The sequence below is a fragment of the Cryptomeria japonica genome, chromosome 3 (genome assembly GCF_030272615.1).
Source record: "Cryptomeria japonica chromosome 3, Sugi_1.0, whole genome shotgun sequence".
Lineage (NCBI taxonomy): Eukaryota > Viridiplantae > Streptophyta > Pinopsida > Cupressales > Cupressaceae > Cryptomeria > Cryptomeria japonica.
The window spans coordinates 701,240,576-701,259,965 of NC_081407.1; the positions used below are offsets into that span (position 1 = coordinate 701,240,576).

A 19,390-nucleotide genomic window follows, 5' to 3' on the forward strand; every position below is an offset into this window, starting at 1 on the left:
CAGACTTATGAGCCTGAAGTGCACCATTTTAAGACCATCAAGTGCAACATTGGAGTTAAAATCCAACCTAGCATAAAAGGACCGAAAGATGGTGTAAAGTCATACTTTAAGTCTGACTTTGCACCAAAAGGCGAAAAGGTTTGTTTTAAGTTAAATTTTTAAAATTAACCAACAAAATAAAAATAGGGAAACAGATACAAAGTTTCCCAAGGATTAGCGAGGTAACCGAAATGCCTCAAAAAATGAACCCTTAGAGAAGTGAGATCAAATTCGAATAAAGATTCATAGGGGTTGTCTTATTTTTGCTCGAAGCAAAAACAAGGACAACAACTTTGTATGCTTGGTTGTTCAGTTTAAAGACATTTCATTTTGCCAAGCTCATTTGAAATCATATTGGAATGTGAAAAATAATATCTAGGTCAAAAGATATTAAAGGAGAATATATCATCCATTATCTAATTGTGACATCATCTTAGGTCAGTTATATGCTTGCTTACTATCTCCCATCTTTCACTCAAAGCCATATCATTTGTCCAACAAATGGTTTGAATGAGGAGAATTTGATCTTCACAATTCAAAAAAATCTCAATAATGTTCTCAAACACCACCAATTCCTAAATAAATTTGAATATTAGAAGATTAAGGCACACAAAGAACAATCTTTTAGATCATTCTTATGTGATATAGTTTAGATCCATGCAAGTTTAAGTTTTGCACATGTGAAGAGCATTGAAATTAAAAAAATAAGAAAATAAAGAAAATCCTATTTTACCAATCTCACTGCAAATCTAAAAAAAAAGGATGTTGCTTTAGCATTGGAATGTGGATGTTTGATTTATTTCGAAGTTTGACAAAATAAACTTGTATAAAACTACGAGTTTATGATATTACGAGGTGATCTTATTTATACACTTTCTAATTAAAAAATCTACAATAAGGTGAGGATAATAATGATGATAACGAGTAAAAATTTTATTTCAAATTTGAAGAGAATAATATCGAATTACTCATTTATTTGATGGATAATTGTGCACACCAACTTTTCATCTAGAGATTGGTTCAACTAATGAGAAGAGAAGAAGTTTCTAAAATGGAGAAGAGTTAATTTGTAAGAGAAAATTAAGTTTCTAAAATGGAGAAGAGTTAATTTGTAAGAGAAAATTAAGATTCTAAAATGAAGAAGAGTTAATTTAAGAAAGAAGAATAAGTTTGTAAAATGAAGATGAGTTAATTGATGAGATGAAAATTGAAATTTTAAATGAAAATTATGAAGGAATAATTAGTTCACATTTAATTAATATTTAGCTAAATAAATAAATTAGAATAGACAATTAGAGAATGAAATTAACTCGCTTTCAATTAAATAATAAAATATTATTTAATTAAATGGATAAAGTGAGAATTATTAAATGATTATTAAAAATGATGTGATAAACGATAAATGATTAATAACATTTAATGGATGATTATGAATAAATGATAATGATAATTAAGAAGAATATTTTTAGTGTCTATAATTATGAATCACAAGACAAACATTCAGGCACACACACTAAAGTTCCAGTTTTTCAATTTTAAATTTCTATAACTTGAATTTCCTAATTTTGAATTCTAACTAAATATATTGTAATTTAATTTATTTAATTTAATAGTTATTTATTCCAACCCTAACTTATAATCTCAAATCAAATTTATTTATCATTATAATTTAATTATTTATTGCGAGACAATTTATGTAAGGCGATAGTTTTCCCATACATTTTGATTGTGTAATCTTCTCACAACATAAAATAAATTTAAAATTAGTTTCATAAATTTATTATCAAAACTTGATTTTTCATTTATCATCTTGACCTCATCTAATATATTATAATGCAATAACAAGTGAAATTTATGTTTTGGGTTGTGTTTGATTATAATTTTTAAAATGTAATAGCAAGTTTACAAGTGGTACATCCTTGTGTGAAATGTGACTCATAAGATTCTTGTATCTTGACACCACCATCAATTATCCCTAGATCCCCTATTTATCACCTTGGATTAGATTTGCACGCATGGACTTCACCATGTTTAGGGTTTAGGCAAACCAGAGTAATAAACACTATTAAATATAATGCATAATAAAAAGACAAAAATAACAATCCACAATAACACATAGATTTAACATGGTTCACCCAATGTGGGCTACATCCACGGAGAAACAACCGTCCACTTTTTTGCATTATCCAAGAAAGAGAAAATTACAATATGATGATATTTCACATTCCACAACTACTTTTTTATCAAGCCTTTTAGGTGGTTTACAAAGGTTAGTTTACATACAAAACTAATAGCCCCCTTTATTAAATAATGGACAATTTTTGTTTTAAGGCCACTGCCCTCAGTAACCCCCATTGGGGGTATTTCCCCCAGACCTCTATAGTGAGCTCCACTCTCGGACCCTTGTTGACGAGTTCAATCCCCGAGCTTCATAGGAGGGGCTTTGCTCCCTTATGGTCCCACACAATTGATTTGGGAGAAAACACGCTTGACAAAGTCACATGCCAATATACCCAAGTTATTTTTGTTGTTGTGGGTCTTACCCTTGATATTTTAAAACTCAAATTCAAAATAATTCTCATTGAATACTTCCTACTAGCCATCATGAGTTGACTTAGCACACATTGTCTTGATTTGTATGCTTGGTTATCGTGTTTAAAAACATTTGAACTCACTCATTTGAAATCATGTTAGAATGTGAAAATAATATTTAAATCAAAAGAGCTTAAATGAGAATACATCTTCCATTATCTAATTGTGACATTATCTTAGATCCATTATATGCCTGTTTACTATTTTTCATCTTTCCCTTAAAGCCATAATGCTGGTCCAACAAGAGGTTTGAATGAGGAGAATTTGACCTTCACAATTCAACTGATTCTTAATAGTGCTCCTAAACACCACCAATTCCTACATAAGTTTGAATATGAGAAGATCAAGGCAAATACCATCTAATAGTGAACGATATTCTAGATCATTCTTGTGAGATATAATCTAGATTTATATAAGTTCATGTTTACACATGTGAAGACCAAATCGACACCCATATAAATAAACCAAGGTATAACATAAATCAATTTATAAAAGCCTAAGTCAACCATTCGTGCAAGCACTAAAATTCTCTAATGTGGTGAGTCACTTTTAGATTTCTCCAACTTCAATTTCTTGACAAAGAGCTCTTGATTTAATAAGTCCATATTATGGACACCTAAATGATGTTGCGTTCAAATCATCTACAATTAAATTTATTTATCATTATATTGATAATTTTTTTTTAAAGATAAATTCGTTTAATCTCTCCTATAAACTATTTTTTTTCAACCTTGTCAACATTAAAAGCTCCATCTATCTATACATCGAGTTCCAAAGCAGCTCTAAGACAAAAAGAATCATAAATACAAATTAAAAAAATTTATATATTTTTCATGTGACGTGCAAATCCAAAATCATCTCAGAGACTGCAAATGTTTTTTTAACGGGTTTCCCGAAGTGATATTCAAAAGACAACTCAGAGATTAATAATTCTCCCCGACTCTGCCGCGGGAGCTTTGTTATTCCATCATAGCCGGGACAAATTTCTTCAAAAAATTAGGGCCTGTTTGGCCTATTTAGCGGATAATAGATTTTTTATTTCCTTACACCTCTGAGAAAAAACAGTAATGGAAGGAGGGTTTAGCATAGACGTCTCCAGCGATGGCGCTGCGCGCCTGCGTGAGGCCATTAAGGGCAAGCTCTCTCAGTTCATGGGCACTTATACTGACGACGTTTTAGCGGTGGGTTTAGCTTGAAGTTTTTTGTATGCTAAGTTTTCCATGTTTTTGAGAGGTAGGGCATACCTTCCACATAATTGCATGCACTATTTTATCCAGTGTCAACATTTTATCACGTCCATTGCACATTTGAACCTTCGGATTCGCGGTGAACGCGTTGCTGTTCAATTGTTTGACCTCTCCCGTTTGACGAGCGGTGCGTTGAAATTAGATCGTGGGTTTCAACGGAAATTTTAGCGCATTGTGGAAGATCGGGGCCCAGGTTCAAATAATACAAATTTTGAAGAATCAACCTAAGAATTCAGGCTTACAAATTCTCGGACAGGAGTTTAATTGCATGAGTTTACTTTTGAATTGGAGAAATTATGCTGCTTACCTTTGATCGTTAATCACTTAAACTCTTTAAGGCGATGGAAAACCTAAATTAGTATACTTAGCAATACATTCCTCGGGAGTCCGACATTTTTTGAGTCACGCAAATGTACGTTCCGTAAAACTCCCCAGGTATTGTTGCATAAGGCATGGTTACCAAATATAGTAGATATTATGATAGGTATCCATAGTATTTTTCAGTTTTCTCATTCCACCGTGTAAACGCCTGATTAAATGGCGAGGAATTTGTAAAGATATCTGGTATATTTTTTATATTTAAAAAATCTAAAATTGGATCTGAAAAAATATAAATATACTTTTATGCATGATGATAAATAAATAATTTAATCATTGAAGTCCAGATTAGAAAACTGGTTGATGCAAAAACTAGTACACAATATAATCTAGAAACATTTGTTTCTTTAATTGATATATTCACAGCTCCATAGTTGCAATTAGATTTATATTTTGCAGCTTTGGGTATACATGTTGTGATGAATTTTTTTAGTTATTATAATTTGATTTTTTTAATATGCAGTTTACCATTTTTCTATGCTTATTGTATTATTTCAATGGATCATTTTTTTTTTCTGTATTTTAGGTAGAGTGTATGAAACGTTTAGTATGAGATCTGCTACCTTGGTGTAAGCTTTTTAAATAGGAAAGCTGGAGAATTTTTTAAGCATGTGGCTTGCCTTTTCTTCCTTTTTTTTCTTGTTTCATTCTTTTGTGGGATCTGTGATGGTGTATATGCAGATTTTAAGATTGCTAGTGTAGTTGGATGTTAAGTTCCTTATGTAGTCTTCGTGAAGTATTCTTTGGTTTATTGCTTCTTATTCTGTTATTGTATATAACTTCAATTTGTGATGGACTAATTTGACGGACTAATTGGTGGATTTAATTTTCTAATTACAGGAGTATGTTATTGTTCTTGTCTGTCATGGAAAGCATCAGGATCAGGCAAAGAAAGACCTCGATGCATTTCTTGGTGAGCACAGCAGTGCATTTGTTACATGGTAAGTCAAGTTTTTGAGCCTTTCACGTGTCTTTTGAGCTGAATAGTTTTGCGAGCAATATGATCGAATCTATGCATTCATATGGGAGTGAAATTACATTTTGAAACCTCGCAATAGTATTTGAGAAGTAGAACAGGTCAGAGTGAAATGTTGTTGCCAAATTAATATGTTTGAGGAGTGCTTACTGGCTTTAACTGAAAACATGACTGTATTGATGGTTTTATGTAAATTGAAAACATTTCAAACATTCAACACATCAAAATTTTTAAATATCAAATTAAATGTTGGTTTCCACCATTTGCAGGAAAAAAATTAATAGTATATTTCATCAACCCTCTGTGAGAGGATTTTCAACTGCTATCATTTGTTATTTTAACTTGTCATTAGTTCTTTTCTATTGATATATAAGATTGATAGTGATAACAGCAATTTAGTAAGGGGGAAGGCTGATGGCCAATGGACAAAATGTCAAAAAACATAATTTTTTTATCCACAAAGCCACACAGAATGACGGCCAAGATGAGCTTCATAGGACAGGTCAATGTTGATCTTGAACAGTTGTGTTTAGTTATATCATTAGAAATTGATAATAATCAAGAAATCCGGTTAGGGCACAAAACAGGGATTGAAATCTGTTGCTCCACATTTGCAGAACTAGAGGACATGATTTTTATATTAGTGTATCTTCCTACAGATTTGTTTTATGGCTGTCTTTGAACTTCGTGGTGTCTTAATTGTCTATACCTCATGCAAGTAAACTGAATCATAGTGGAAATGAACCATAATTATGTGCTCTGAACTTGTCTCTTATTCATGATGGATAGAATGACAAATCTTTTGCAGAGGGGATTCATGTCTTAATAGTTTTCAAAATAATTGAACGTTGTGATGCCAATTTGAAGTGTTGTAATAGTTGGGGTTGTCGAAGTTATCACTTGAGACATTTCCTTCATATGTCCTCTCAATAACTTGTTAATTACTGGACAATTTCTATGTTTTCACAGCACTCTTCCGATGCATGATACTTTTTGATGACTATTTATTGTTTAATTCTTTGGAAGGTTTTTGCAACCGATGTTAGTAATCATATTTTAATTCAGATTAGATACCATTGTGGAATATACACTAGAAACAAGGAACAATCTGTTTGGAATTCCCAACTAACTAGAACAATAACACTATCATATTAGTGCTTGATCACTGTAAGATGTGAGAAAATCTGTACCAATAGATTTTGTTGGTTGTCAAACAAACAATGAATGGATGGTACAAGCCATGTTGCTATTAGTCAGTCTAGCAATGTTATATATTGTTAGGGTTTAGGTAGACCGAAGCAATAAACAATATTAATTTTAATGTAGAATAAAAGAGGCAAAAATAATAATTCACAATAACACAGATTTAATGTGGCTCACCCAATGCGGGCTATATCCATAGAGAAACGACCATCCATTTTTTTAATTATTATTCAACAAAGAGAAAATTACAATCTGATGGCTTTTTACATTCCACAACCACTTATTTATCAAGCCTTCTTGACAATTTACAAAAGTCATTTTACATACCAAAATAACAGCCAACTCCTTATAATGGGCAATTTTTGCTTCGTGGAGAAAACACGACCGTCAAAGTCACCAAATTTAAGCTCGACAACATGATTACTCGTCACATGCCAACAATCTCCCACTTAGAGACTGACTAGGCTCCACGCTAAACAATCTCCCACTTGGAGATTGATCCTACTGTAACTCCCATTGGATTGCACTTGGACTTGGCTTGTTTCTCATTTCCATTATCATGCTTGAAGACCAACAAAAACTAAGCAGGAAATCAGTTTCTCCTGACTTATTGCCTTCATTAACATATCTGCAAGATTTTGACTAGTGTGTATCTTTTCCAAGTCCAACTATCCATCTTCTAAAATTGATCATATGAAATGGTATCTTAGCTGTACATGTTTAGTCATAGAATGAAGGGTTAAGTTCTTTGCAAGATGAATGGTACTCTGACTATCACTGTACACCCTATTATGCTCTTGCTGCTTGCCAAATTCCTCCATAAACCTTTGTAATCAAATCATCTCTTTACTAGCCTCTGTAGCAGCAACATACTCTACTTATGTTGTTGGAAGTGCAACAACCTTTTGCAATTGTGAAATCCAACTAACTGCTGTGCCACTTACAATAAACACATACCTTGTGGTGGTCCTCTTGCTATCAATATCACCTGCTAATTCTGTGGACGTCGGGAATTTTGGTGTCTATTGGGCACCGTTTATGTTGTTTTAAGTTTGCAGAAAATTTTAATTTCTAGGTTTCTTCTAAACCTCGAAATTTGTGCCTTGGAATTCGTGTCAGAATTCTCCTATAAGGTTTCAGTTTTTTCAGCAGCTGCTTCTATTCTGTTTAAAAAAAAAAATCAGATTCTTCTGTCTCTTGCTTTCACTCAGTTGACCTCGATCAACCTCAATTTCCGTGATGGCATCATTAACCAACATCATGTTGGAACATAGTTAGAAGTTTAACGGCCGCAACTATAACACCTGGAAATATCGTAAGCTTACCATCTTTGAGTATCGTTGCCTTGGTCAGCTTGTTTTGGGCAAGGAATCTCGTCCTACAACAACAGGTGATGATCACGACAAACATGATGTGAAGAATCGAGAGGCTGTCATGCTTATCAAACTCTGCGTCACAGATAATCAACTCCCACAGGTGCCTTCAGGTAAAACAGCAAAAGAGATCTAGGATCTTTTGAAGGATCTTCATGAAACGTCCGATAAGAGCCGAACTTTCTTTCTGAAGAATATGCTGTTTTCTATCATGATGGATGAGAAGTCATCTATCCAGGCACATCTTACGAAGATCAAGGACATCCATGATCAATTGGAAGCTATAGGCCAGACCATGGTGGAAGAGGATATGGTAGTGATCATGCTGAAAAGTCTTCCCAGATCTTACGAGCATTTCATTGATACGCTCAATATCTCCTCTACTAATGTTGATTTGAAGTTTCTTGATCTTTGCAACAAGCTGCTACAACAAGATCGATGGAAGCAGTAGTTTGGAAGCAGCGCTAGTTCATCCACTGAACAGGCTTTCACAGCCTCAGCTTCACATAAGTACAAGGATAAAGCTCCATCCTTCCAGCAGAAAGGACAAGGTCAAGGTCAATCTCAGTAGTCTTCCAAAAAGAAGAGCTTACAGTGTTCCTACTGTCATATATATGGCCATTTGGTGAAAGATTGTCGGAAATTGATAGCATCCCAACAATCCAAATAGGGAGGGTCCAAGCAAAAAGCCAGTTCTGCCACGCATCCTGATCAGAAGGAATTTGCATTCTATGCGTTCATGGCCCAAACCTCCTCTGATGATGTTCAATCATTAGCCTGGTACATTGACTCTGGAGCCTCTCGGCATTTCACACATCGTCGGGATTGGTTTACAGAGTACATGCCTTTCATTGATTCAGTGATCTTTGGTGGAGGCGAAGAGTATACTGTTGTCGGCAAGGGTAACGTTTAGATTTCATCTGGTGGGAGGGATTTAATATTCCTCAATGTATACTTTGTACCTGGTATGAAGCTCAATCTACTGTCAGTCAGTCAGATTATGCAACATTCACCACAGCTGGATGTCGTCTTCGGGTTGCACAAGTGCAACATTGTTGACAGGGAGACTCACACTACAGTTGCAGTTGGTATTGAGGATCATGGTCTTTATAGACTTGTTGATTCTACCGGTTCTCAGGAGCTTGCCATGGTAGCTAGGAGTACTTCCATCAACACTCTTTGGCATTAGTGATATGGGCATCTCAATGTCCATTATCTCTCTTAGTTGGTTTGAGAGGATCTAGACGTAGGATTACCTGAGATTCAAACTCATAATCATGGAGTTTGCGGAGCGTGTCAAGCTGGAAAGCAGCATAGGACTCCGTTTTCAGATGGAGACGCTCAGAGAGCATCCGAGGTCTTGCAGCTCGTTCATGCAGACATCTGTGGTCCCATGAACACTCCATCAGTCACTGGATGCAAGTATTTTCTATTATTTGTTGATGATTTCAGCAGATGCATGTGGGTTTATTTTCTTAAGCAGAAATCAGAGGTGTTCACCATGTTTTAGATGTTTAAGGCCTTAGTGGAAAAAGAGTCTAGCTGTCAGATAGTCACTCTTCGGTCCGACAATGGAGGGGAATTTTGTTCTACAGACTTCACCAACTTTTGTGCATCACATGGGCATTAAGCATCAACTTACCATGCCTTACACCCCACAGCAGAACGGTGTTGTTGAGCGTAGGAATCGTATAGTCACTGAGATGGCTTGGTCTATGTTGGAGCATAGAAATGTTCCAAAACACTTTTGGGCGGAAGCGGTCTTCACTGCAATCTACCTTTTGAACCGGTCTCCCACAAAGGCTGTTAAGAAGATGACTCTAGAGGAAGCTTGGTTTGGCAGGAAGCCCAAAATCAGTCATTTGAAAGTTTTTGGCTCTACAACTTATGTTTGGATTCCAGATGCGACGCGCACCAAACTGGATCCAAAGAGTCAGAAATTGATGTTCACCGGCTACAGTGACAACCACAAGGCATATCGGCTGATTGATATAAACACTAATCACCTCATATTCAGTGGAGATGTAGTATTTGATGAAGAAAGACGACCTTTCAAGCCTTCCTCTTTGTTGTGACGTATTCACACATCGCCCCATTGCAAATGGGGACCCCTACTTTTTTTGCTTTTTGGGGTTTTGCTTTCTAGGTTTTAGGGTTTTGTCTGTTAGCCTTTGCTTTTCGAGTGTCGCCAGGGGGATCACCTGGATAGCAGGCTCTGCTTGAGCTAGGTTGAGTCTTTGGGGCCCCAAAATTAGGATTTCTTTGAAAGTCTTCCTTAGGGCCTGGTTTTGATCTTGTTGCTAATTGTGTCTTGCTTGGTGAGTGAATATCATTCTTGAAGGTCCAAGCTAGGTCAAGTTGGTGAGTGGTGAAGTCTGGAATGTCATCCTGATCTTCAAATGCCCTGAAATTTGGCTAAGTTTGGAATGTCCTGATCTTGAAATTTGACTAAGTCTGGAAAACTGAAGAATCCTCCAAAAACTAGATTTTGCAATATAACTCCTGGAGGTCCGAAACCACTCTCAAACATCCTGACAATATATATGAAATATAACTTAAAGTATAAGAAAGAAGAAAGATATAAGGTAATGTCACTTATACTCAAATGTTATAAAATGATCTTGACGGAGAGACCAAAATGTCAAATTTCGCTCCTGACCCTTCCAAAGGGCCCAAAGTGAATTTTGCTCCTGACCCTTCCAAAGGTTCCAGAGCGAAATTCTCCATAAGACATTCTACTTTGACCAAAACCTAGAACTAACGCATTCTTAGGCTTGAATGAAGGTAAACACGGTTGTTTGAATGAGGAAATGTGAAAATGAAGTTTGGATTTGAGCCCAAGGATGATTTTCGCTCTTGACCCTTCCAAAGGGTCCAGAGTGAAATTCACTATAAACCTCTTTTGCTACCTTGTTTGGGATCCAATCCTTGTTCCTTAGGTGGAAAATGATCTAAGTTTGCTTCTTGAGGTAGTTTGAAGTTGGAAAAGTGAGTGATCAAGCATAGACTAAGATTTTCGCTCTTGACCCTTCCGAAGGGTCTAGAGCGAAAATCTTCTTAGACCTCATTTCCTCCCTAGTTTGACCAAATTTTGATTTGCAAGGCGTCTTGAAAGAAAGGATGGAAATCTTTTGCCTTTGGAAATGTTTGAAAGCATTGAAAAATGAAGGATTTTAGCCAAGAGGTTGAATTTCGCTCTTGACCCTTCCAAAGGGTCCAGAGCGAAATTCTTGGAAACTCATATTTTCCTCTTGGAGATGGTCAAATTCTTGAGTTTTATGGCATGGTTAGAAGGACTTTGATGTGTTCTTGCCTTTGAATATTGGATTGAGGTAATGGAGTAGTCAAAACAAGCTCAAAATAGGAAATTCGCTCCTGACCCTTCCAAAGGGTCCAGAGTGAAATTCCTAAAATCCCTTATTTTCCTAGCAAAGTCAAGTCAAACTTGGGTTTTTGTAGCTTGGATGGGTGAGGACAAGTGTTTTCTTGCCTTTTAAGGTGGATTCAAGTTGAAATGATGGAGGAATGAGGCTAAAACAAGATTTTCGCTCCTGACCCTTCAAGAGGGTCCAGAGCGAAATTCTAAAATCCACCTATTTCTCTCACCTTTGTGCCAAGCCAGGCCTAGACAAAGATGGTAGAAGCCCTTGAGGTTGCCCTTGAATGGATTGTTGTCTCCAAAAATGATGATTTTGGGCTAGAGGAAGAAATTCGCTCCTGACCCTTCCAAAGGGTCCAGGGTGAAATTGTGCAAAACTTATATTTTCCCTCAAATTTATGCCAAGTTTAGTGTGGATCAAGATTGGAGGTGTCCTTAGGCATGTCCTTGAATTGCCAAGAGTCATCAAATATGAAGAAATGAGCTCAAAACAAGAAATTCGCTCCTGACCCTTCTAGAGGGTCCAGGGCGAAATCTTTTGAAACTAATATTTTTCACCTTGTTTGGGCCAAGCGAGGAGCTGGTTGTGAGGTAACGTTGAAAAGAGGTCCAAGTTGGCCAGGAATGCAAATTTCGCTCCTGACCCTTCCAGAGGGTCCAGGGCGAAATTCTTATAGGGCCTGTCTTTGGGGAAAATCTTGAACAAGCTTCATTTTGATGTCTTCTTGTTGATGATTTAAGGTATAAAATGCTATGTTAGAATAAATATATTATGTGTCCTTAATCATCTTATGGTTTGTCTTGCAGATGAAAGAAGACCAAGCCAGATCAAGGACGACCTACACAAGACCAGGCCAAGACAAGGACAACCTTCTCCAGTCCAGCATCATCAGGGACGACATCTTCCAGTCCAGCATTCCAAGGAAAGGTACACCATCCATCTTGCACATCAAAGACAAAGGAGGTCAAAGCAAGGGTCCGTTGGAGAAGCAGACAGTTTCAGAAGAGTTAACTAAAGTTAGCTTCTCAGCTTCATCAAATTGAATATCTACCAAGTTGCAAGTGTCAGACAAGGTGGCATCCCAATCATCACTCCTCTAGTCGGATTGGTCCACCTCAGCGTGTCCAGATTCAATGTACCTGACTCATCAAAGATGGCACTAACTTCGATGTACCTACCTCGGTTATCCATTGGTCGAATATTCCAGAGAAGACATGTGTCCAAATAATGCAATTATTTCATTGGCCATAATTGAGTTGGTTGTAACAAACTCTAATTAGGGTTTTCATTATAAAATCTCGGCCATCGATCTCAAATTGATTTGAGCCATTGAATTGTATTGAGAGCGCTATATAAGCCCTGGCTCCTCATTTGTAAAGGCTAATAGTTAGTAAGTAGTTAGAAGGTGAATAGTTAGAAATAGTGAATAGTCAGTTGATAGAATAGCAATTAAAGTAGAATAGAAAGAGAAGGCAAAGATTGTTGCCAAGATGTTGTTGTAAAAGACTTGTAAAACTTCATTGAAGAAATGGTGAAATTTATGGGTCGATTCAACAATCTGCATGGTCTCTATACTTCTCATATTTGATTTCATGTTATTAGATGAGTGGAAGAAATGTGTTTGATTGATGGTGAAATTTGTATATCCATACTACTAGCAGTTTGTTGATTGTAGACTTGCCTTGTGTAGTCAATTGGAATCATTCAGTTTAAGCTTAACTTCAATTGTCGCTTCTTCACTGATATGCATCAGCCTGATGGTGTCTATGCCTGTAGCGATGATCTGGACATCATAAAGTTTTTCCTCCGAAGATCACACTAACCTTGTGGAGATGGTCCTGGGATTTCAAAACAAGACAGTTAGAATTTCATCAAAGGTTATTCGTTGCTCCTACATTCTTAGTGTCAGAATTAGATCCTTTCCTCGCCCTCATCCTTTTTCTTTTTTTTTTTCAAAATATAGGCTAGTGAAATCTTGTGATTCCAACAAATCAGACGTTTAGGTCATCGAGTGTAAGTCCCCTTGTGATTCTAGCAAAATCACATCATATCGCGAAGAGCTTATCCACGAGTAGAGAATCTACATACAAGAACCTTGGAGTTGCCTCGACTGATCCTTCAGCGAGATCTTCAGCAGTCGGGAAACTTTGTTCAAGAGAGGATAAGGTACCTTTAGGTATCTTATTCTGTGTTCGCATGTGCATAAAATACACATCAACACTCTCTTGATTTGAGCATCGAGGATCAGCCTCCAAAGGCTGTAAGTATGGTTGTTCGTCTTCCCTTAGCTCCACCTGATGGGAGGGATTCAGTTGACTCTGAAGTTGTGGGGTCTCCCAGGCATGACATTCCACCCCCTGACTTTCCTTAGGATCTTCTAGATCCACATCTAGAGGAGCTTGCTCCAGATATTCTAGGCAATCTTCATCTTGCAACAGATGTTGGTACTTCTACTCTTCGACCTTAAGTGGTGGGCCAAGACCATTGGTGATCTTCATGATGATGAGCTCATTGAGGGTAGATCAGTTGGAGGTAAGAGCAAGCAACACATAGTTAATTTTGCTCTTATGGCTAACATTCACAGTATTTATGAGCCTTAAACATATACAGAGGCTAAAGGTGTACCAGAATGGGAAAAGGCTATGGCAACTGAGCAACATAGTCTACTTAAAAACAACACGGGTATTGTCCGATCTTCCTCTAGGAAAGAGGCCCATTGGCTGCAAATGGGTGTTTAAAGTCATGCATAAAGCTGATGGAAGCCTTGATAAGTATAAGGCTCGGTTGGTGGCAAAAGGGTTTTCACAGAAAGAGGGCATCGACTATGAGGAGACATTTGCTCCCACAACCAAGATGAGTACCATTAGGCTTGTCCTCGCTCTCTCAACTCAATTTGGATGGAAAGTCCATCACATGGACATCAAGAGTGCCTTTCTCAATGGTGATTTGCAGGAAGAAGTCTACATGACGCGGCCTCCAGGTTTCAAGGTTGCCGGTAAGGAACACCAGGTATGTAGACTAGTCAAAGCACTCTATGGCCTCAAACTGGCTCCTCGTGCATGGTACATCAAAATTGATAAGTACTTGATTGATCAAGGCTTTTAGTGGAGTCCTTCAGATCCCAATTTGTATGTCAAACATACTAGTGATGATATTCTATTGGTAGTAGTCTATGTTGATGATCTCATCATTACTGGCAATGCAACACATCTGATCATGTAGGTCAAACAGAATTTGTGTCAGCATTTTGATATGACAGATTTGGGACTTCTCCATTATTGTCTCGGTGTAGAGGTTTGGCAGACTGATAGCCACATATTCATTTCTTAGTCAAAGTATGCCAAGAGCCTACTAGATAAGTTTCAAATGCAAGATTGTAAACTTGCATCTACACCTATGGAGATAGGGCTCAAATTGTAATGTCCCCACTTTGAAATACAATTTAATGGTAAAGAATAATAGTAAAATAAAAATAAAAATATAAAAGTATAATTAAATTTTAATTAAGTTAATGAATGGTCAAAGACATGAAATGAAAAGTTATGACTCCCTCAAACATGAGATATAAAAGGGAGAAGAGAACCTCATTTGAGGGGGATAATTTGGGAATCAGAGGTGCAGATCTAATTTAAATAAAAGTGCAGATCTGATTGTGAAAGGTTGTGTCCCTTTCAAAAAGGTAGAAATACTTAAGAGTTGCACTCTTTCAAAAGGTGCTGATGGTGTACCTCTTGCCAAAGGGCATACATGGTGAAGAGGTGTGACCCCTCCCTCACATTGAGAGATGTAAAGGAAAGGAATCCAAGCATCCAAGGAGATCACCATCGATCAGATCAAATCAGAACTGTTATTAAGCTACGGGCAGTAACATCATTGTTCTTGGTTGGGGATGTGCTTAATATGCATGCTTAATATATGAAGCCTGATAATGTTCTTATGCAGAATTCAGTAGTAATATTAATATAGACTGCAATATGTATGACATTCATACTTAATCCATAATACATGAATCAGTTGGAAAGAAATAGACTGCATTCAGAATTACATCAACATCATAGGCGGATCAAACTTAAAGATACCTTCAGAAAGCCACACCGAAATTGATTGATTGCTTATAACAACATCTGGGTATGATTACTAGTGAATTCCTTATGCAGATAGAAAACACATACAAATAGATTAATATGCAGATATATATACAGAAGTTCGATCTACACTCTGATCTAAATAAAAAAAGAATCAAAAGGGAGAATATTTTAGCAGAACATAAAACAATAAAGGGACCGGCAAACTGTTTTCCTTTTAAGAAGATAAAGGAACCCTCTCTCCAACCCGCCCTTATCAATTGAGAATAGTAATCTAAGGCAAGATTCAGGGAAATCCCAAAAGGGGACATTACACAAATTATCAGCCAAATCAGATTCACTTGTAGTGGATGAGTCTTCATTCAGGTAACTAGTGGGAAGCCTCATCTATCTCACCGCCACTAGACTTGACATCAATTATGCTATGAGCTATATTTCTCGCTTCATGTCAGCCCCAAAAGTTGAACATTGGGTTGCAGGGAAGCGTGTGCTTAATTATGTGAAGGGCACTCCTGATTTTGGCATTCTGTACAGCAGAAGCAAAGATCCTAGGCTGGTTGGTTTCACAAACTTAGATTGGGTAGGTTGTGTTGATGACAGAAAGTCAACTTCTGGTTATGTTTTCAGCTTGGGTACAGGTGCAGTCACATGGACCAGCAAGAAGCAACAGGCAATATCTCTTTCCTCGACCAAAGCAGAGTATCGGGGAATTGTTAAGGTAGCATGTGAGGCAATTTGGCTACGTAGGATACTTGCAGACATGCAAATGTCTCAACCAGGACCTACTCCCTTTTTTGTGATAATCAAGGGGTTCTAAAATTAGCCAAAAATCCAGTCTTCCATGAGCGGACAAAGCATGTGGAGCTTCATTGTCATTTCATCCGCCAACATGTTGAAGATGGATCAGTGATACTGCAGTACATTCCTATAGAAGATCAGATTGCAGATATCCTCACCAAGTCCTTGAGCCCGACAAAGTTTCTCAAATTTAGAGGGCAACTTGGTGTGATAGATAGCATGACCATTAAGGGAGGGTATTAGAATATTAAATTCTATGCCAGTCACCTATTTTTAGTTCCTTGGTTAATGGTCACTTACTTTTTTTATGTAATTGGCTTTTAAGCTTAATTTAGCTTTCACGCTTAATTTAGCGTTTAGCTTTTTAGTCTTTTACTTTAACGTTATGTTCTAATTATAGAACATCGTCTTGTAACCTCTATATATACGTGTGTATATCGTTCAATGTAATTATTTGATTATTGAATCATTCATTCAATTTATTTTTTAGATCTCATCCTCCAAATCTTTACAGAGAAAATCTATCTTTACATATAATTGTTCAAGATGCAAGTTTGTTGTAGCCATTCTAACAATAGTTCTGATTGAAGTCATTCTAACAATAGGAGAAAAGATTTCATCAAATTATATACTTTTCTTTTGTGCAAAACCCTTTAAAACAAGTCTTGCCTCGTACCTCCTTTTTCCTCCTTTCATTGTGTAAACCCATTTGTTTGGCAATAATCTTTTATCTACAGGTAATTGAACAAAGTACCAAGTCTAGTTTTTTATCAGAGAGTCCATTTCCTCTTTCATGTCTTGCTCCCACTTCTTTTTGGTTTCCACCTACATTGCTTCTTCGTAACTTTCTGGTTCATCAGAATCAGTCGACAATGCATGATATAATGAGGGAAAGTATCATTCAGGGGGTCTACTTATCTTGGTAGATATTTTTGCAGGAGTTTGAGGTACCTGTTGTTGATCTAGTGGTTGAATATTTTGATTTTTTGACACCTTTAAAACTACATTTTTGGGATTTCATCAATCATTGTATATTTTATTTTTTCCTTTACCTGTTACTTTCCCTGCATGTGATCTTTGTCATGACCTCAGGACCTTTTCATTGAATATGACATCTCTACTCTTAATGATTTTGTGATTTTCATAATCCTATAAACGATAACCAAAATCGTTAACCCCGTATCCAAGAAAAGTACACTTCTTGAATTTTGCCTCAAACTTTGTTCTATATTCTATGTCAATATGAATAAATGCTTCACAACCAAAAGTTTTCATAAATGAGTAGCTTATCTTTTTGCTTGTCCATGCCTCCTTTGGAATACCACCATCTAAGGAACTTGGAGGCCCTCTATTTATTAAGTTGACAAACAATATCATAGCATCTACCCAAAATTGTAATGACAATTGTACATGTAACTCATACTCCTTGCACGCTCCATGAGTGTTCTATTCATCCTTTTAGACACATTATATTTTTGTGGTGTTCTTGGAACCATCTTCTGTTTACGAATCCCATGGTATGAACTATCAAATTCTTTACTGCAATATTCACCTCCATTATTTGATTAAAGATATTTCAACTTATTTTTTGTCTCATTCTCAACCAAAGCTTTCCATTTCTTAAATGTATTAAATACATTAGATTTTTTGGGAATGAAATAAACCCAAGTTTTTTTAGTTGCATCATCAATAAAATTAAGATAATAATAAGAGCCACCAAGAGATGATACTTGAGCCGATCCTCATACATTTGAATGTACAAGCTCCAAATTTTCACTCTTCTTTTTTTTCCCAACTTTGAGAAATCCGACCTTTGGATAAACATAGTTTTCACAAAAATCCAAATCAACCTGCTTCAATCTTGGCAATAAATTCTTGGAATGGAAAATCCTCATCCCCTTCTCACTCATGTGCCCAAGTCTATTGTCCCATAATATTTTATCTGTTCTTGTGGAAGTTAAAGAAATATAAAAATTAGAATTACCAACACATAAATACAATGTACCTACCTTTTCTCCTTTTTCTATTATCAATGAGCCTTTAGTAACCTTCCATTAATTGTTTGTAAATGTAATTGTGCAAACTTCACTTCCCAATTGTTTTGTTGAAATTAGATCTTTTCTCAAATTAGAAACATGTCTTACCTCTTTTAGCAATCAGTGTTTTCTATTTGGTAATTTTATTTGTATCTTACCTTTTCCAACAATTTTGCATGGTTAATCATCACCAAAACAAACTTGTTCAAAATCACCTTTAACATAGTCTAGAAAATATTTTTTGTGGGGTGTGGCATGAAATGTAGCCCACGAGTCTAATACACAAGAATCAGTAATATTATCTAAAGAAAGAATTAAAGCATCTCGGAATGCATCACTTGCTACATTTGCTTGTTGTCCATCCCTTTGTTTTCCCTTTCGAGACCAACAATCTTTCTTCAGGTGTCCTTTTTCCCCTGATGCCAACACTCCAGCCTTACTTTTGGTTTGGATCTACTCTTCTTAGATTTTCCATGATATGATGGGCTCTTTCCTTTCTCTTTTTGTCTTCCCTTGTTCTTCATAGTCAAAGCATTACCTGATGACTCATCTATGCTTTTCCATCACATTTACTCGCTAGAGACATAATTACTGACAACCATGATCAAACTATTCCAACTTCCTGGCAATGAGCACAAAGTCAAAAGACCCTTGATCTCATTATCAAAAAAGTTACTTTTATAGAACTTAACTGAGTAGTGACCATATTAAACTCATTTAAATGATCAGCAATAGACTACCTTTTAAACTTCTTCATATTAAATAAACGTTTCATAAGAAATACCTTGTTGGAAGTTGAGTTTTTTTATATAGTTTGTCCTATGTCGACATTAGGTCCATTGTTGTTTATTTTGATATATTGAAAGCCACCGACGTTGCTAGACACAACTGTATTGTTCCCAGTGCCTTTCTATTAAGAATCTCCCATTTTGGATCTGTCAGTAATGTCCCCACTTTGAAGTAGAATTTAATTAGAAATAATAATAATAAATTTAAAATATTAACAATTAAATTAAAATATAAAAGAATAATTAAATATATTTAATATATAATTAAGTTAATGAATGGTCAAAAGACATGAAATTGAAAAGTTGTGACTCCCTCAAACATGAGATATAAAAGGGAGAAGAGAACCTCATTTGAGGGGGGATAATTTGGGAACTGCAGATCTGATTGTGAAAGGTTGTGTCCCTTTCAAAGGGCAGGAATAATGAAGAGTTGCACTCTTTCAAAGGGTGCTAATGGTGAAAGAGTGTGTCCTTGCCAAAGGACATGCATGATGA

At 36.2% G+C, this 19,390-nt stretch overlaps 1 protein-coding gene across 3 annotated transcripts in view; it reads left to right on the plus strand.

Annotated features, from left to right (window-relative positions):
• The first annotated feature begins 3,461 nt into the window (after positions 1–3,461).
• The window catches only part of LOC131066992 (nucleolin 2), an 84,836-nt gene continuing 68,907 nt past the window's right edge, over positions 3,462–19,390 (plus strand). The window contains exons 1-2 of one of the 3 annotated variants that reach the window (XM_058001902.2): positions 3,462–3,812; positions 5,097–5,197. In XM_058001902.2, coding sequence (XP_057857885.1) covers positions 3,699–3,812; positions 5,097–5,197 — 215 coding nt within the window. In that variant the 5' untranslated portion in view covers positions 3,462–3,698. Of the gene's footprint in view, positions 3,813–3,845; positions 4,314–5,096; positions 5,198–19,390 lie in introns of those variants that run through there. The other 2 variants (XM_058001900.2, XM_058001901.2) reach the window with 2 other exon arrangements.